This window comes from Mytilus californianus, unplaced genomic scaffold (genome assembly GCF_021869535.1).
Source record: "Mytilus californianus isolate M0D057914Y unplaced genomic scaffold, xbMytCali1.0.p SCAF_8, whole genome shotgun sequence".
Classification (NCBI taxonomy): domain Eukaryota; kingdom Metazoa; phylum Mollusca; class Bivalvia; order Mytilida; family Mytilidae; genus Mytilus; species Mytilus californianus.
The window spans coordinates 3084706-3106226 of NW_026262734.1; the positions used below are offsets into that span (position 1 = coordinate 3084706).

Genomic DNA, 21521 nt, shown 5'->3' on the forward strand with positions numbered 1-21521 from the left:
ATTAACTTATCATCCGTATTCTTGCAATGCAAATAAATTTTGTAATAGATGTATATACAATGTATATAAATAAGTCTTAATTGAAAACAACGTTCAAACCTATGATTACGTTGGATAAATACTGCAATTTTTATACGTGTGCATGCAAAACAAATTTCTTGGTAGAGGGATCTAAATACAGCACAAACAACATTTTCCAAAAGACCGAAAAAGTAAAAAAGTATATTTCAACAAACCGCATTTAACTTACAGGTCGAACAACTGATGTTCTTAAACCCTGCTGACTGCTATGGCGATTGCCAAATAAACGTATCACAAGACGAAATAAAATGGATCTAATTATTAATTTAATACCAAACAGAAAACAATAAACTTGCGGAAAAGATGGTATGCCGCAAACATGAGGTGCAAAAATTTGTACACCATATCCGGATTTCGACAATTAATGTCTCTTCAGTGATGTTAGGAATCTAAACAGTATTTAGAAGGCCATATGATTAACCTCAATTTTGGATAGACTCTTGAATTTTGAAGAGTCGAAATAGGATGAACGAATCATATAAACCCGAAGGAAAATATAATACAAGCCTAAACGAAAAAATATAAACAAGTCTAAATTGAAAACAACGTCCAAACCTATGCTTTCGTTGGATAAAAACCGCAATTTTTATACGTGTGCATGCAAAACAAATTTCTTGGTAGAGGGGTCTAAATACAGCATAAACAACATTTTCCAAAAGACCAAAAAGTGAAAACGTATCTTTCAACAAAACGCATTTGACTATGTATATAAATTGTATACACACTTTCTTTTTAGTGTGTGTGTATTGTGTATAATGCCTGAAAAGAAGGGCGAAAGAAACCAAAGGGACATTCAAACTCATAAATCGAAAATAAACTGACAATGGCATGGATAGAAAAGAAAAAAACAAATAGAAAAACAATAGTACAAAAAACACAACATAGAAAAATAAAGACTAAGCAACACGAATCCCATCAAAACTGAAATGTATTACAAACTGTATTGGTAGGTTATATTTTACAGACCCGTATTTAAATCTACGACATTTCTATTGATTCTTTGTATGGTATTATTGCAAGAAGCGAGAGCCAACAACACAACCAAACCTCGTAAGTAAGGCAATATAAATAGTATGAAAGACGAAAAATACGTTTAATATTAATATAGATAAAACACAATTTCCTATATACTTTGCTTAACAATAAATATAAGTGGTCGGTAGATTGTCGCATTTCAAGTGACCTTGTTGACGTATGTATTTGTGCATGTTCATGCGAAGGTTCATTATACCAATATGTTGGTAAAGGTATCGTTTATGTTTAAAGATTGACGAAAGTTTTGCTTCCGCTATAAATAGCAGACCCGGAGAAATTATTTGAAATATTGTTGTTACTTGAACACGAAAAAATAGCTTATCGGTCGTTATGATAAGTTCTTTTGACGTTGCTGCACTGGTACATGGCGTCATTGACTTATATTTTCAAGTTTCAAGTCTTGTCCATGATTTTAAAAATGTTAGACATTAAGATCAACGGCAAAATGTACAAACTGCCGATAAATAAAGGCAACAGTAGTATACCGCTATTCAAAAGTCATAACAAAAATCCGGTTACAAACTAAAACCGAGGGAACAACATCAACTATAAGAGGAAAACAACGAAACAACTGAAACACTGATTATGAAGTAAAACAAAAAACAGGCGACAACATACATAGAAACGAATGTTTATATAACAACTGCCATGTTCCTGACATTGGACAGCACATTTTAAGAAAAAATGGTGGGTTGGACCTGGTTTTGTGGCTAGCCAAACCTCGCGCTTTGTGGCAATGTTAAATATACCGCTAAAATGACATTACATGACAGGAATACAGTACAAATAAATGCAAGAACACTCAGGACAGAGAAATCATATATAAATAAAGGCAACAGTAGTATATTGCTGTTCAAATCTGTATATGAATAAAATGAGACTGTTACTTGTCAGATTGTTCTACATATATAGATATGTTTTAATCATACATGCACATGCATAATTCTCCAATAACTGACTTGAAATTAATGAAAATAATTTAGATTATACACACATATGGTGCAATAAAATCAATTGTACTATTGAAGGAATAATTTTATATGAAACAGAACTGATTCAGTGGAAACTAATGACTAAACCTGTATACTTTGGGGGAAATGTTGATCTTGAGTGCACAATTAAGACAGAGGACACTTCTGCACCTATGGCATGGGTTAGAATACCAAATGGTGAAGCAATTGCATACAATAAAATTCCTGCAAACAGACAAAAGTATGGAATAACTGTCAAATATATCGAAAAAACAATGATATACAATCTTACAATCAAACAGTTTGATTCAACAGACATAAATCGAGTTTACAGATGTGACTTCGGATTCCAATCTTACGCTGATGAACTTTTGCTCAACGACAAAAATTTCATTTGTAAGTAACACAAGATGTGATGTGCATAACAATAAGAGGTGGTATGATTGTCAATGAGACAACTATTCATCAAAGTGCAAATGAAGCGGATAATTATAGGCAACCAGATCATATTACTGGTTTGTTACAAATATATAAACAAAGACTACACAAATGATTTTTGACATTTTCGTGAATAAAACACATGACTCCGAGACATTGTGAACATAACCAGCATATTATCGTGAAACTTATGTTTTACACATTAACACGACTTTGCCTTAAAACTGTTGTAATTACATAAAATAGTATCGATATAGTATGGTGAATAGATGAACGACGTAATTAATGTTTCATTGCCATTTCAAAACATTGTACAACAAAAAACTAGAGCTGAAACATGACAAACCAAAATAGAACATATTATATGCAGACAATGTAGTTTACCGTTTTATTGTGGAAAAAAACTACATAATGTTATGCAAAAGTTTCACATTAAACCATTAATCTTCACCGAAATGATCAAATCAACCACAGCTAGAATATTTGTCGTCATATAGGGATGCTGACTAGCATTCTGATTTATTATTCTTTTACGATACACGTCTTGAAATAAAAGATGGTATTGGAAGTCAGATTTACGTGAAAAATAGAATGGTTTCTCAAGATTGCTCAAGGCTCGATGATGTTGCAGAAGAATTAATATAATATTATATTCCCGAATAGGAAGGAATTGAGACACATATTCTTACAATATAGTTTGATTGAAAAGTATCTTACCACATCTTCCTATTCTATAATAGTTGTTTACCAATGTCCAACGAACTAAATTGAGAAAACTCCGGACAGAGCGAGGTTTTGTCGACATAGTAAGCAATGTAAACATACTAAAAGATAACTAGATATTTATAATTATTACTTTACTCAGGCAGATATTTTTATCTATTTTATCTATTTTAGCAAAACCCACAGAAAAAGATGTTGAGTATAATTTCAATTTAGTGGGTAAAATATTGGTTGGACTAGTGATGATTTATAATGGATATCCTAAACCTGTCTGCACGATACTATTTGAGGTATAATATTCTAATATCTTTATACACATTCTTTTATCTAAAGTATTTGTTTTGCGTTGATGAAATCATTATGCAAGTTTCTAAAGACGCCAAACCACTTCTCGATCGATTTTCAGAGTAAAAGTATTGCAACATCACCTGTCGTGATCTTTGACTCAAACATGTTTCGCAATGCAATAATCTATAACCTAAAAACTAGGTATCTCGTTTTTTATATAGATTAGACCGTTGGTTTTCCCGTTTGAATGGTTTTACACTAGTAATTTTTGGGGCCCTTTATAGCTTGCTGTTCGGTGTGAGCCAAGGCTCCGTGTTGAAGACAGTACTTTGACCTATAATGATTTACTTTTATTAATTTTGACTTGGATGGAGAGTTGTCTCATTGGCACTCATACCACACCTTCTTATATCTATATAGTTTGCATTTGAACTTATAAATTTAATGACTGCATACATTTTTTCAAAGACCACGGATATATATAACAAATATAAAACATTATCATAAAATACAGGCAAGTCATGCAAAGAGACAAAACAATACACAAAAACAAATATTGTACAGGAAAAAAACAAACTTTATCTTGTTTTAGCGAAAAACATGCACACATGTCTTGATTAACTCGCTATATTTCTTTTTCAGGGAGAACACATTTTGGACAGTGTGATCATCAATGATAAAAACACTTCAATATTCTATGATACACGAATAAAAGTCAAATACAATACCAATTTGTGTAGAGGCAATGTCAACGTATCATGCAGTTATGTGGATAAAAAAGTGAATATCGAACAACACGTGGATGCTTGCTCAGGTAAGTTATTTTGTTAAAATATCACCTCTTATACAGACATGTACCACAAAATGACCAAGCTACATCTGTTGGTTAGAAACTGGTGGACATGAACCTAACAATATCAGACACAACGTTAATACTTTGCAATATCATAATTGAATTAACATACTTTTACTAGTCTATGTATTTGTAGCCCTGTAAAATGCACTATTGTGTTAATATAACACTAAGTTCAATAAATTCGTTAGGTTTATACGAACAACTCATAATTTATTAAATCTTTTCTGCTATTTACCCATCATAACAAACTTGTGGAAAAACATTGCAGTCCAAACACTAAATATATTAATTTGAAAGTTGAAATGGTCTCTTTTGTGGTATGAACAAACGCCCGAATACATCAACCACATGAACAACTTTTTATCTAATTGTCATATTTCCAAAAAAAAAAAAATAAAAAAGTAAATTAAAGAGTTTGCATGATTTCACTTTTGAATCGAGTGACAGGGGAGGTAACCATTGATCGAATTCCGTTAATGATTTCTACAACGCACAAAATGAAACATTTTTAAGAACATATTTAAGTACAAGCCATGTCAAAACTCATGCGACCACAATGGATGTTATTGTACAGAAAAAAGCTGCAATAGTTAATAAGCTGATACACAACGTCAGCACCAAGTATCTACAATGCAAGACCATCCTGTAATATTTGTGAAGTCGACACTGAAGAATTGTCTATCAGGTCTTAATACCTTTCGATAAACATTTTGGGGAAATATACAAGACTTTCACTGAGAAGATCCTAGTACCTGGTATATTTTTCATTTGAGAACAAATACGCATATGAACAATGAAATCACTGGAACAATTATAAATACTGATGGAATTATTAGAATTTTCTATTTGACTTACTAATAATATACTATTATAATTCCAGACTTATCATTATCTTCGATGCGTAATTAAAACTTCTACAGTGTTCGATACCTTTCCGTGGTAACTATATATACAAACATCAATATTAAACTTGGAAAGACATATGCAAGTATTCTCAAAGGATCTCTGGAAATGTTTATTTCTAAATTCTACATCTTCATACTATTTTGTGATTTTATTGGCCATAATACTTCGTTCAAATTCAGCAACAGTTAAGAAATCCGGACAAAGAAAATACTACGATCTGACATTCAGATAATCAAATAGTTAAGTTGACATTTCAGTTTTGGTAATATTCCTTGCAAAATTAATTATAATTCTTGTTGAATTTATTATTGTTTTTTTTTGTCTTTTGATGGCTACAATTAAAATGTGATTTCTGGCAGTAACAGAAATTGGGGGCTCGTCCGGGAAAATGTAAATATTAGATCAAATTTTCTCAATATAAAAAGATTTCAGATATTGCATTGATTTATAATTATCCAACACAATTCAACAAAATGGCAAAACACCAGACCTGGAAGGGTTGGATAAATTAAAGAATGAGGAATTAATGTAGTTAAATAACATCAAAATCAAGAGTATTTTTTTGATTTTTTTTTTGTATTTTTCATGCTGAAACATGTGAAAGTACATACTACAGTATTAGACACAAATTATAAAAAAACAATTTACACTTTTAAGATCGACCAAGTCATAATGGTATAGTAAGATGTAAATATTACAATTGATTTTGTTAATTATATTAGTTTAAAGCTGCTTCTATCAATTGCCATAACTGATCCATTTTAATTTTTTATCCAGGGGTTAAGAAACATACGGAGTATTTTTTTTTATATTAATCCAATATTTTAAATATTCTATCCCACCATATTTTGTGGGCAATATGTTCTTACGTCTACATTTGTATATATAGTATTTAAATAACAACAAGATGATGTGATATGTTTATTCTTTTACATTTTTCTCCGCTGATACACATAATTCATATGGCTTCTACTAACGAAATCTCCATTAGGAGCTAATGTGTTTAGAGACCTCTTATGTCAGTTCACCATTACAATATTACTTATCTAATTTTTCACTGACATAAGATTTCTAAGCGTCAGCCTAGCTATTACCTGAAATTTATGTATATATGTAATACCTGCCTTACAAACTTAAGATGTTGAAAATTCTTTAACGCTGATGATTAATATTCTTCTACCCTTCACCTAAACACGGAGTATTAAAAGCTTAAATAACGCTTTCTTTAATAAGAATCCCCCCCAACCAAATTTCGGGGGAGGGGGTAAATAGTTTTTTCAAGACTTGATATTTAGGTGTATCATTAGCAAAAGATCAAGACTGCATGACTACCATGAAAAACTATTTCGAGACTTGATATTTAGGCGTATCATAAGCCTCAGATCAAGACTCAATGACTACCATGTACTCCAATTAAAATTATAACTCCCTATACCCAATGCTCAAAGCCCAAACTCGAGTTATATTATCAGGTTAAATGTCTACCGTATCATGTAAAAATATTTACTGTAACATGTCTAAATGTTTGGCGTAACATGCCAAAAGGTTTACCGTAACATGTCAAAATGTTTACCGTAACATGCCCAAATTTTTATCGTAACATGTCAAAATGTTAACTATATGTACATTAGCTTCATAAAGTTTACTTTAACCAAGGATAATCCCTCTGGGAACTGAACCACCGGTTAAATTTGAACCGACTATTACCTCTGGACCACCGGTTAAACGAACTGCCGGATCACTTTGATCCGCTGGTTACCATGGATACCGTATCTATATAAATATGGAACTAACACTAATCCATAATTCTGCCTCTGAGGTAGCAATACACAGTTAGAAGTTAAGTTTCGCATTTTGGCATTGGTGAATTTTTTAAATTTGAAATCTTTTGTACAATAAAATTGATATTTAGATAGTTGAAGAATAATACAGACTGCCAAGTGGGTTTATATGAACATTGTCTGCTCTATGGTCGTGTTGTTGTCTCTTTGACACATTCCCCATTTCCATTCTAAATTTTATTTAGATTGTTTTATCATGTTTTATAGGCCATTTTGCTGTTTTACAGTCCGTATATTCACATCCGTACCGCCCATAGGTCCAGAAATTATTTAGTATTTTCAACAAAGATTTTGACCATCGATCTTTTCAATTCAATTTTATGGAAAACGAGCAGAAATGCATATGATTTTTTTGGACTTCTTGATAGATAAATGTCTATGGTTTCATGAAAGGTATCACCCTTATGGATTGAAATTCTCCTTTTGACTAAATTTTTGAGGCTTTTGTGACATTTTCAACCCCCTTTTTGCAATATTTTGTATCAAATAAATGCAGATTGTTACCATGGTTACACCAGAAAGAGATAATATTTCACCATTATAACTATTGGAAATCCAATCGTTTGAATTTGCTCTTTTGTATAGATATACATAAATATAAAGCCTTATTTGTTAGAAAGGAAGGAAAAGATGGTGGTTACAAATTATGAGTGTCAATTTAAATTCTTTTCCTAACTGTGTATTACTACCTGATGAAGGTTCCTTATGGACCGAAACCGGTCTATGAAACATCACCAGGCGCTGTTAACTATGTGTTTTGACATATACTATATTTTTATGCTTTCACAACGCCACCCCCACGTTTTAGACTTAAATGAAACAATGAAAAAGATAGTAAACCAAAGTCCAGTGCTTATACGACACCACTTGTTGCCAATAAATTACAATATCCTTAATAAGTCTTATAAGTCCAGTTTTTGTTATTACATGAAGGATTAACTCTTTATGTCGGATTGGTTTGTTTCTGTTGTTTTAAATAAATAACATGACACTGGAGAGTCTCACACATTTTTGTTTTAGAAGGTGTGTTCATTTGAGGAGATTTCTGTCGTTTCCTCCGTTTTATTACAGGATGTGGAGTTAAGTTGAATTTATGTTCTACTTCATCGTATTTATTTGAAGTGGGATTTAATAACTGGACCATTTCCATGAGTTTTCGTCCTAATCTTCCTGTTAAGGATGTTTCACTGTTGCTAGGTAATGATCTAGCTATGATTGCTGAAGCAATGAATACCAATGAAACAATGATGGATGTTAAATGACCTGAAGTTGATGCTGAACTGTATCCAGCTAATTTTGTTACTAAGACAAAGGCAAGAAAACATAAAAATGAGGATTGACAAAAAGACCATGATGATTTTATGGACCTTTCTGACACGTTCGAAAATAATCTGACAACAGAAAAAGACAAACAGACAAACAAAAGTACACAAAACACCACATAGAAAACTAAAGACTAAACAACACGAACCCCACCAAAAATTAAAAACCAATTATTCAAAGAACAATTGAAGGTCTTTCCACAAAAAAAAACATGTATTTTAATATTAAAATAGTAAAATTCGTTTTAAAATGTCATTTCCAGCTTCAAATGATAGCTTATTGTACGCTGATTCCAAAAATATATGGTTTCTATACAATACTTTTTAAATAAGGGAGATAATTTGTTACTTTCGGTTTGAAAAATGATACTTCCGGTATTATTCAAACGTTTAATTGACACTGATACCAAAAAATATCTGGTTCTATAAACTTTTACATTAATTAAGTACAAAAAAAGCTACTCCCGGTTTACACAAGGTCACTTCCGGTTGGCTTTTATAAGGTTAAAGATTTGAAACCTAATGCAAAAAGTCCCATGGATTTATCATGTATACATATGAGGTAACAGCAAAGGTCAAAATCTAGAACGTCAATTTAACCTATGACCTTGAGCTCAATTTCAAGGTCATCAACCAAGGACCTAAAATCAAAAGACCCTAGGACTTAATTATATTTGGTTCATGAGTTATATCACCATATGCATATTTTTAAATAAAAGAGGGGAGAAAACTCTAATTTGATGTAAGCGTACCCTTTAAACCGATATGTATGTGTTACAACATGTCACAACTTACAATTAAGTAAAAATATGTTGTCCTATCTTATATCGTGTTTGAAAAGAGGTGAAATTAAGCCAAAATCCAAATTTAAAAATGACCTTGACCTTTGACCTTGACCCTATTTTCTTTTTTTTTGGACCAAGGACCTCAAATCAAGAGACCCTAGGTCCCTATCACTCATGGTTTACCAATTACAATTACATTTTACTTAGTTTAAATACAAAAGGGGAAATAACTCTCATATGGAGTTTCTAGACCGCTTCGGTCAAAATTATTCTTAAGATCCTGAGGATATAACGAACAAATTGGAGACATAAATTTGTCATAATCTTTTACGGTTGCGAAGGAGATGCGTACACAAGAAAAACAGTGTTTGGGGAGATAACTCTTACAATTAAAAGTATTCGGCTAAACAGGGTCAGTTTCAAAATCGCAATTACTGTTCGATATCATACACAAAAAATCTAAGCGACATCTTGCCAAACAAAAAAGCACCGTCAGAAAAAAGTGGCGGAAGAAGAAAAAAATTATAATCAGAAGAAAACCAATAGGTCTTTCCACAAAAAGTGGAAAGACCTAATTATCAGAACAAATACAATAGGTCTTTCCACAAAAAAGTGGAAAGACCTAATTAGGGTGATCTAAGGTGCTCCATAGGGGTAAGCAAATCCTGCTCCACATGTGGCACCCGTCGTGTGCTCATATTAATACAAACCCGGTCAACCAACTCGTGATGGCGTCCGTAAAATTTACGAAGAGATGATTTCAACTTCACACCATTTTGAACTCTTAGTTTTTATAGCTTCCTTGTGAGCATCTACCCTCTATCATGAAAATTATGATAGGAAATACAAGCCCGGGGATATCGTATGAACTGGGATATATATACTCCGTAAGCAGACGCTGCTGGAATTTTGCTACACAGAAATGGAAAGTTAACAATTGGGAAGCTAAACTCATCTCTATTGTCGTAAAGTTATGTTTTCAACCAACCCTCATTGTCAATTTCTAGATGTAAGTCAAGATATGCGGCAGACTTAACTGTATCTGTAGTATCCTTTATCCCAAATTCGATTGGATAGATGCGTTCAACACAGTCACCAATTTTTGAATTATTTAGTGAGAGAACATCATCTACATTGCGGAAAGAAAAGTCTTTACCGACCTGGGTTCAAATTTCAAGTCAGGTTTATTCATAGTCATGATAATTATTTGGACTAGTATTGTGAAAAGTAAAATCACAAAAATACTGAACTCCGAGGAAAATTCAAAAAGGAAAGTCCCTAATCAATTGGCAAAATCAAAAGCTCAAACATCTTACGAATGGATAACAACTGTCTTATTCCTGACTTATTACAGCATTATCTTATGTAGAAAATGGTGGATTGAACCTGGTGTTATAGCTAGCTAAAACTCTCACTTGTATGACAGTCGCATATTGTGAATTTTTAAATCTCATTCCATAATAAAATTGAGAATGGAAATGGGGAATGTGTCAAAGAGACAACAACCCGACCAAAGAGCAGAAAACAGCCGAAGGCCACCAATGGGTCTTCAATACAGCGCGAAAATCTCGCCCCCGGAGGCGTGCTTCAGCTGGCCCCTAAACAAAAATGTGTACTAGTTCAGTGAAAATGGACGTCATACTAAACTCCGAAATATATGAAAGAAACTTAAAATTAAAAATCATACAAGACTTGCAAAGGCCAGAGGCTCCTCACTTGGGACAGGCGCAAAAATGCGGCGGGTTTAAACATGTTTTTTGATATCTCAATCTTTCCCCTGTACCTCTAGCCAATGTAGAACGAACAAACACACAGCAATACGCACAGTAAAACTCGTTTTAAAAGAAGTCCGAGTCCGATGTCAGAATAGGTAACAATAGAAACTAAACAAAATGACAATGATACATAAATTAACAAAGGACTTCTAGCAGTTACTGTTATTGTATGAATTTCAAAATTACCATTGATAATATATATGTCACAAAATTATGTCAAGTTTTGTGGCGATAATCAATTTATGTGATGCACAGTTTGTGGTGACCTGTGCTGTCGTTAATTCATAGGCAATGTCTGTTGTTATTCTGCGGTTTACATGATGGAATGTCCATGATGTCATGAATGTGCTATTCTATTATTTATCTAAGTATTTCTCTGTTCTTAGTGTTTTTGCGTTTGTATGTTTGTATTCCTGTCACGTAGTGTTGTAATTTTATCGGCATTTTTTAACATTGCCATATAAGCAGGAGGTTTTGCTAGCCATAAAACCAGGTTCTACCTACCATTTTTCTAAACATGTCATGTACCAAGTCAGGAATAAGGCAGTTGTTATCAAATAGTCCGTTTCTATGTATGTTGGCGTTTGTTTGTGTTGCAGTTCAGTATTTCCGTTGTTCCGTTGTGTTCCTCTTATAGTTGTTGTGTTGCCTTCGGTTTAAATTTTTAACCCGTATTTGTTTTCTCTTTATTGATTTATGACTTTTGAACAGCGGTATACTACTGTTGCCTTTATTCTTTTCAACTGTTTGTTTACCAGATAGGGATTGCTGAGTATAGGTCAAGTGCTCATCGTCAAGAATCTAAAGGTGGTCGTCCCCGAGGTTATCACCAGCCCAGTAGTCAGCACTTCGGTGTTGACATGAATATCAATTATATGGTCATTTTTATAAATTAACTGTTTGTAAAAGTATGAATTATTCGAAATACTAAGGATTTTCTTATCCCAGGCATAGATTACCTAAGCCGTATTTGGCACAACTTGGTAGAAATTTCTTTATACTTGTTTGGCTTTCTAACTATTTTGATCTGACCCTCACTGATGAGTCTTATGTAGACGAAACACGCATCTGGCGTATCAAATTATCAGTCTGATAACTATTAGAACGTTTTCATCAAACATTGAAGAATATGATTATAACTGTGCGTATTGAATTTGACTATGATGATAGTGTTCACTCTCTACTTTTTGCGATTTGGGTTGCTGTTCAATGATCTCTTAGCTTTATGACCTTTTGATGGTATTTGGTCACACTGTGAGGAGAACTTTGCAATTGGTTAAGAATAAAATGGCTTACTGAACACACTGGCTTGAATTTTCTAGACGATGTATCTAGATTTAAAAAAAAATGTATACAGCTTGTCAAATTGCTCAGAAAAAAAAAAAAAAAAAAACATGTTTAGAATTAGATTAAATATGGTATTATTCGGATGCCTGGGACAGAGTTTTTGGACCTGATAATATAGTACTTGTATATTGCCAGTACCTAGAAATCCTTTCCAGACTAAATACTTTGGTCCCAATGAAATAGACAGCAAGATAAAGGATTTCAACTCTATTGTAAAAACTCCAGGAAGGCGTAAACACATCACTATGGATTCATTTATTTTCGAATGTACTAATTTTCGTGGAATGAAGAATCTTTATATTTTCGTGATATTTTATTTCGTGGTTTTGTCAAGATCTGTATACAAGCCTGTAGAAAATTTGTTTTTTATTGACCATTCAAATTCGTGGGTTACCTGTAACCACGAAATCCATGAAAAGTGGTATCCAAAGAATAATAATGAATCCACAGTAATATGCTAAAACCATATTTTGAACGTACTGATACAGATAAGAGTAAACTAGTTGCCACTTTTGCCTTTGTTAAATTGGAAAACGATCATATCAAATCAGATATAATTGAAAAAAGTAAAATCACTAAAATACCGAACGCGGAGGAAAATTCAATACGAAAAGTCCCTTATCAAATGGAAAAATCAAAAGCTCAAACACATCAAACGAATGGATAACAACTGTCATATTTCTGACTTAATCGCATCAAATTCCATTATATTGACAACAAAACAAACAGACATAATAGGCAAAGATGTCAAAAATTGGGATACAGCAGTCAGCATTGTGTTATAATGTTAATCGCTATAAAAACAAACAAATATATAACAAAGAAAAAGGCATAAGACAAAGAACATTAGTAAAAAATGAAAGACAAGAATACAAAAATTTACCATAGCACAATAACATAATCATGATATTGATGGGATGTATAAGTACAGAGCCACGTCATAAGTAACAAAGAAACACACAAAGGCATATAGACAAAGCACATTATCAAAAATGAAAAACAAAAATACAAAAATGTACCATAGCACAATAACACAATGATGGGTTGTATTGTTGATTCTAAGACTATAATGACTATGGAAAAACAGTTAGATTGTAAACTTTGTCAAATTTAGACTCAAAACTAGAACATCTGACCTTTGGTCGCAGAGCAAACATCTTCTTGTATATATTATGATGGTATGAAACTAAACCCCTTACGGTAGGAATTGTGCTTGATTTTCATATGATGAAGAATCTTTCAATCAGTTTAATTGAGGTCTGGAGCTTGTATGTCAGTAACTGCTAGTAGTCATTTGTTAATTCATGTATCATTGTCATTTTGCTAGGTTTCTTTTGTTACCTATTCAGACATCGGACTTTTTTTCAACTGAGTTTTACTGTGCATATTGATGTGTGTTTCTTTATTCGACATTGGCTAGACGTATAGGGGAGGGTTGCGATCTCACGAAACATGTTTAACCTCGCCGCATTGTTGCACCTGTCCCGAGTCAAGAGCTTCTGGTCTTTGTTAGTCTTGTATTTTTTTTTATTTTAGTTCAGTTATATGTTTTAGAGTTTAGTGTGACGTCCATTTTCACTGAACTAGTACACATTTTTATTTAGGGGCCAGCTGAGGACCACCTCCGGGTGCGGGATTTTCTTGTTGCGTTGATGACCCATTGGTGGCCTTCGGCTGTTTTCTGCTCTTTGGTCAGATTGTTTTCTCTTTGACATATTAACCATTTGCATTCTCAATATTATTGTCGAGCCTTCGACTTTTGTCGAAAAAGCGAGACATAGCGATCCTACATTCCGTCGGCGTCGTCGGCGTCGTCGTCGTCGTCGTCGTCGGCGGCATCCACAAATATTCACTCTGTGGTTAAAGTTTTTGAAATTTTAATAACTTTCTTAAACTATCCTGGATTTCTACCAAACTTGGACAGAGGGTTGTTTCTGATCATAAGATAGTACCCAGTAGTAAATTTTGTAAAAAAAAAATCCAGTTTTTCCGTATTTTACTTATAAATGGACTTAGTTTTTCTGCCAGTTAACATAACATTCACTCTGTGGTTAATGTTTTTAAAATTTTAATAACTTTCTTAAACTATCCTGGATTTGTACCAAACTTGGACAGAAGCTTGTTTATGATCATAAGATAGTATCCAGAAGTACATTTTGTAAAACAAAATCCTGTTTTTCCGTATTTTACTTATAAATGGACTTAGTTTTTCTGCCAGTTAACATAACATTCACTCTGTGGTTAATGTTTTTAAAATTTTAATAACTTTCTTAAACTATCCAGGAATTTTACCAAACTTGGATAGAAGCTTGTTTATGATCAAAAGCTAGTATCTAGAAGGAAATTTTGTAAAAATTTATTTCCTGTTTTTTCCGTATATTACTTATAAATGGACTTAGTTTTTCTTATAGTTAACATTACATACAGTCTGCAGTTAAAGTTTTTAAAACATTTATTACATTCATAAACCATCCTGGATTTTTACCAAACTTGGACAGAAGCTTCTTATAATCAAACGATAGTATCAAGAGGAAAATTTTTAATAATTTTTCCCCATTTTTGTTAACATAGCGATCCCACATTCCGTCGTAGTCTGAATTAAGGGATAAATCATCAAACAATGTAAAAATTATCTTCTTTATCATTTGTTCATTCAATAAATTTATGTTTCAACTCTTTTATAAATCTATAGATTTGATTGCATACAGTATTCATTTTTACGAACATATTTTTTTTCATACATTTCAAACGTTTTATTTCATTAACTGTAAATATATAATGTGCATTCCCCTATCACACTGAAAACATAGATAACAGCAAAAGTAGGCGAAACACTGGGTTCTGCGGAACCCTTACGAATTGTTTGGTATTTTCTTTTAAAAATCATGTTCCAGACGTGCCAAACAAAACCATTGCTGTTTGTCAAAATGTCGATGTGATGCTTCTCCAATTAAGTAACATCCTTATCGGCTCAATCCGCTTAAACTTGATTTTAAGAGACAAAAAACTACAAAAATGCTTTACAATGATATCATTAAACCGAGTAACACTGAATGGAGCTCTCCTTGTCTCCTTGTGCCAAAATCCGATAAAACTTTCCGTTTAGTAAATGATTTCAAAAAAGTTAAAAAAAAAGTTCATTCAGTTTCGAAATCCGATTTATAAAATAGAGAATGGAAATGGGGAATGTGTCAAAAAGACTACAACGCGACCAAAGAGCAGAAAACAGCCGGAGGCCACCAATGGGTCCTCAACACAGATTCTAATTCCAAGAATAGACGACTGCATTGACAGTTGGCAAGGAAAATCTGTGAGCAAATTTGATTAATCAAAAGTTTACTGGCACGCGCCCTTGACAACAAGAGATCGTGAAATATAAGCTTTTGTCAAACAAGACGGCTTATGTTTGTATCCTGTCATGACGTTTGGTTTGCAAAGTGTGCTCCAACGACATTTTAAAGAATGATCAATTATGTTATAAAAGAATTAGACTGTAGTTATTTTTATATTGATGATCTTAATGTACATGTTGAATGTAGTGATAGCTAGGGAGAGCATTTAACACATGTATAAGCTATCAGGCCACTGTAACTTATTGGGGGCATATTTTGGCCAAGGTCAAGTGAAACCTTATATATCTGAAGTGGATGCAATTACAAATAATAAACAACTTATGAGACATTTAGGCATGATTGAAATTTACAGGAAATTCTATTCAAATTTTGTAACTGTAGTTCATTCATTGACTCATCTTTTACGGAAAGATTCTTTATTCATCTGGATTGATTATTGTCAAAACGCTATTGAAAATAGCAAACCACTTTTTTCATATTTTTTCCAAGAAATCATACCGCATCTTCTTTTTTATATTAACATCAGAAAATTAAATCAACTATTGAACAAAGAAAAAGAATTTTTGACACTGTTGTCTGCGCTTCAACATTTTGATGATTATCTAAATCCTACTATGCAGCTTGTTCTTGTTTATACTGATCATAATTATATTACTTTCATACAAAAAATGAGAAATAGTCACTGAGTTTGACAAGGTGGAGTTTACTGTTACAGGAATAAAAGTTAAATTGACATTTGTATAAAATTTCTTGTTAAATTATATAATAAATCTTGTTTAATTTATTATAGATTCTTGTCTTTTGTTGGCTACAATTTGAAAGTGTTTTTGGCCGTAACAGGTTTTTCTCATTTTGAAAGACGTACGGATGCTTATGATTGCTTACATCAATTCCTTGTGAATTTTAGTGGATATTTTTATTCGAAATCATACCACATCTCTTGGCTTTTACTTTGTAATATAAATTGATATATTACATATGACTTAAACCGTTGTCAGAACCTTAGTAACCTGTTTGGCAGTAAATTTCTACAATATTTGAAAGAACAAACGTATAGCTTGACATATAATATCTTTTTATCATGACATCAAATGTCTGCTGGTTTGTATTTAGCCTATAAGAGTTTTGTAGCAACTAGTTCGGTGTTGTTTGTGATTTATTCTTTCCCTCTCTTCGTTTCATTTATTTTATTGTCCAGTAGTTGCATTACTTAAATACTCAATTTTACCTCTAAATTGACTAGATCAAATCTTGTTGTTATACTATAGAAAACTATAGTTTATGTACATGTACCTCAATATGTTTCATTTTCTAGCGCTTTTGCTGAATATCGTAACCACTTTTGGTATACTATCAATCGTTTTAAACTACCATATGTCGTTTTGATTTATTTGTCATTGAAGTGTTATTTCCAAAATTGATCTTTAAGAATTTTTCTTTGTAGATTCATCCATTCAACGCCACAAAGGGTTCAATGCAACTATTCCAGCAATTTCAGCAGGAGTACTGCTCCCAGTCGTTGTTTGTGTTGTCCTCTTCCTTTTGTATAGATCCAGACGATCACAAAATAATGGCAATCAACAATGTAGGTTTTTATTTATATTCTTATTGAACTGTTGTGTAGGAGCAGGACGATATAATCAAACCCTATCAAGAGATGCGTTATAGATCAAATCAAGAATTACATTATTTTTGTTGATAGGGATATGTTCGATAGTGTGTTTGTTGTATTCTAAAAAGTCGTTTATTGTTCGTCAAAACTTGTTCCCTAAAACAAACAGGTCTAGGTGGAAACGTTTTTGGCAATACATAATTAATATTGTAAGCAGTTGTTCTTTGTATTCCATTGTTCATCTACTTTGTACAAGGAAGAGCTCCAAATGATCTTGGTTACTTTGATCGACATAAGAGACATACACATTTTGAAATAATAATAACTTATCAATTCCAAATACAAAGCCGTGTTTCATTAAAATATCGGCGAAGAACCAATCTTTAAGATAAAAAAGACAATTTACGTAGGAAGGTCTAGATCTTATTCTGTAAGGAGAAAAATACTCTTAATCTTTAAGTCGAAAAGTCTGAAGAATTGCTCATCGATTATGATAAACTAAATGATCAAATATATGTAAATGGTACCTTATATTTATAGACATAATTGTATCAACATCGTATATCATTATATAACAGTGTCCAAGTGAATTATCAATACTAATTCATTTATTAGGCAGTTTATGTAGTGTAATTTACACATAAATACTAAGTTATTTGGCACTTTACCTGCGGGGACATATCAACATCATAAAACGTTACGCTGGTTTCCGTCCCAAAAAACTACAATGTAGACTTTAAATTGAATGTGTTGATAGTCTGTCACTATATTAGAACGATCTTTGAGCAAGGTTTCCTGTTATTATAAGCTTGTTTTATGATGAATATGCAGATCATTTCTTCAAGAAAAGTGCCGTTTATATTTGATAACCAAAGCCATACAGTTATGTACAGCCCACCAACCGATAGCTTAGCACTAATACCGTATAACCTCTTTATTCAATCGATTTTGTTTCCAATTCAATTTTTCCTAAACTTTTCACGATTTTATCTAAATGATGTCAAGAGTAATTCCAAGCACTCCTCAATACAAAGCTTGTTGCATGTATGAATATTCATTTTCTAACGTCTAAGCTTCTGATGTTTTAACTTAAAAAATGTAAGTCCTTAATGAAATGCTTAGTGTTGTTTAACCTGTCCAATTGTAGTTCACCCATGCTGGATCTATGTGATCACTCTGGTTTCGGAGTTGGTGGTAAATTCTACGTTGAAGACATGTTAGGAAAATAATTATGTGTTTCTTTGACTTGCAAAAAATTTAATAAAAAACTGCCAACTTTCAATATGTTGTTTGTTCTTAAATTAAGAAAAAGTCGGATAAACATCTTCTTTATTTCAAATATACACTTGCATATAGTTCCTTTGTGAATCATAATTTATATGAAATCGCCTTTTATTTATTGATGTGGAAAATGTGCTTCATCAATATTAAGCAGTTGCTAAGAATAATGAAAATGTTTTATCAGTATTTTATGTTCCTGTAAAATATTGAATACAATATAGGTCAAGATGTGTATTGATATATGAGTTGATGCCCACATTTTTTTGAAATGCTACTATTCTCATTCTTGCAATAGGGAACTGCGATTATTGATAAAATACCGGTATTATGGACAGCTGCTACGATTTAAAAAAAAAAAAAACATTCAAAGACGTTATTATATTAAAATGATTGGATTAAACTTCACTCATATGCAGTATCACAGTTATATCAAAATATCATGACAGTTGTTAATCATACTGTAATTGAGGTAAAGAATTTGTGTATTCAATTTATAAAACATCTAACTGCATACACGAAATCTTGACCTCGATAGTTGTAAAATAAGTGTTATAACTGTCTATATAAGTTACAATTATCAGTAATTTATATGAAGTAAAAAACACAATCGCAATACTCTTACCTGTGCATTTTCTGGAATAAATGTATTTGTATATTCCCTATCATATTGCTTTTTAACAGTATTAGATTTATCTAAGCATTAAGTATTAGCACATGTATATTTGAAAACAGGAAATGTATTTTTCTGTAATGAAGAAGGAACACCAATTTCATATTTTTTTTCTTTTTTTTTTCTTTTTGAGAAAGAGCTTTTTTAATGCCTCTTTCTAGAAATTATAAAACAAATTATTATTAATTGCATATACAAAAAAAAAATGATACACATTTGAAGATTTCCCTTACTATTCTTGTCAAATTCATTGAATTTCATATGGTTTTTTTTAAAGAAAAAGATGTAAAAAATCTGACAGTGTCATCAATTGAAAAAGCTAAATAATTTGCACAAGTACTGCAAAATTCTTCATCTCAGCAATAGCTTACCAATTATACAGTGATAATATGGAAATAAAGATAACAATTCTTGAAAGTATGGTAACAAAAGATGTCAGACTAGTTTACCAAATTGACTGATTGACAACATCATTGATGCTTTGATTTTACATGTTCCTGTATCATTCTAATAACAACATAAACAACAATACATGATTGATCACTGTTTAAATTATCGATAGGTTAAAACGCACACATGACTTCAAATACGTTTGTAAGAGTTGTCTTTCATACTCCAGGTCTACCATCTTAAAATTGTTATTTTGCTGTAATTTCAGTCGACGTAGAACCTAGAATAAGGTAAGCTAATATTTCATTTTGCAACTCCTTCAAATTATATTTTGTTTGCAAAGTATATATGTTTTAGAACTTTCTACGAAAAACACTATGTGTTTATCTAAAATTGACTTGAATTTCTAAAGTTTAAACAGTAGTGTAGTATGAACGGTTCTGGTTTCTTATTTTGCTGGCAGGTAAGTCTGTATTATCGTTGATTGTTTTATTACGGCGACAGTACTTTACAGATAAAAAAAATAGAATACCATAACAAAACACTGGACAAGTAGACTGTCTGAACTACGGTAGATATAGTACATGACAGAACGTGATGTGACAAATCTCTGTATTTTGGAGATCATTCAACCCGGTATTATACAAACAAAATTAATTGAAATAAATAATATAAATGACCAAACGCGGGCTTCAAACACTTAGTCACAACTTTTTAGGCCACTATTTTCTAAGGAAAATGCCTGTATCAAGTCAGGAGTATGTCAGTTGTTTCACTTGTTTCGTAGATTGACAGATTTTTGTTGTTCAAGTCTCATGGGCTTCCCTTTATTAATTTTCCGTGTAGCTCGGTATATTTGCATGGTAGTGTTCGAACCTTGGCTTTTTTTAATTTATAAATAAATCATTTAACGGAATACTATGTGATGAATTATGTCATTAGCGATGGTAATTGTATCGCCGGGAACTACAGTCCAGACCAATAATGCATGCACACATAATATTAAACCAATAACAAGAGGAAAGCACTTTTACTTGTTACATTCAAAATCAAGATACACGTTAAAAAATATCAATTTTCTACTGTCCATTTATGTGCAGGTAAATATAAATAGCATTTTTGGATCGTTGATAGCCCTGTCATGAACATAAGCATGAACATCTGTTTGAATATTTTTCAGACAGCCTGTTTCCGAAGAAAGCCACCATATGTTGGAACTATGAAGCTAAAAACGTTTTCTGTTTGATTATATTTTATGATTAACTATACTGTCTGTAACTATGACTTGTTTACGTGAAAATAAATAAAACGGAAGATCTGTTAAAATGGAAGAAGGGAATAACTATGAACAATTTTTCATGGATAATGATCTATTCCTCAAAAAATATCTGAAATGCCGGTTTATCAGGTTATTTTTTTTCAAATCTTCAATATACTTTTGCCTATATAAATAAATTGCGGTTCTAATATATAGACGAGTATCGTACTAGTCCTGATTAAATCTTCCTATAGTACTAACAAAATAATCAACAAATGTACACATGTATTAGATACAATGTTTCATTTACACAATGATGTCAAAAACAAATAAGTATTTAATTCAAAAAAATAATTTAAACAAAAACAGACGAACATCACACATAAAAGTACAACAAATAAACAAATTAATTCCTTTCACCCCTATTAGTATGTATACAAAGTAAAAGAACAAAAATACCGAACTCAAAGGGAAATTCAAAACGGAAATTATTTTACCAAATGGCAAAATCAAAAGCTTAAACACAACAAAATAATACAAAACACATTTTCCCTACCGTTCGAATCTTAGTAGAAACAGAGCGTGCTAT

The 21521-nt window shown here is 32.0% G+C and overlaps 1 protein-coding gene across 2 annotated transcripts in view; it reads left to right on the forward strand.

The window, feature by feature from the left end:
• Positions 1-21153, forward strand: part of LOC127712266 (uncharacterized) — a 42342-nt gene extending 21189 nt beyond the window's left edge. The window contains exons 4-10 of one of the 2 annotated variants that reach the window (XM_052218632.1): positions 1046-1131; positions 2145-2483; positions 3423-3538; positions 4179-4350; positions 17166-17306; positions 19943-19964; positions 20855-21153. In XM_052218632.1, the coding sequence (XP_052074592.1) occupies positions 1046-1131; positions 2145-2483; positions 3423-3538; positions 4179-4350; positions 17166-17306; positions 19943-19964; positions 20855-20897 (919 nt within the window). In that variant the 3' untranslated portion in view covers positions 20898-21153. The remainder of the gene's footprint in view (positions 1-1045; positions 1132-2144; positions 2484-3422; positions 3539-4178; positions 4351-17165; positions 17307-19942; positions 19965-20854) is intronic. The other variant, XM_052218633.1, reaches the window with a different exon arrangement.
• Positions 21154-21521: the final 368 nt, after the last annotated feature.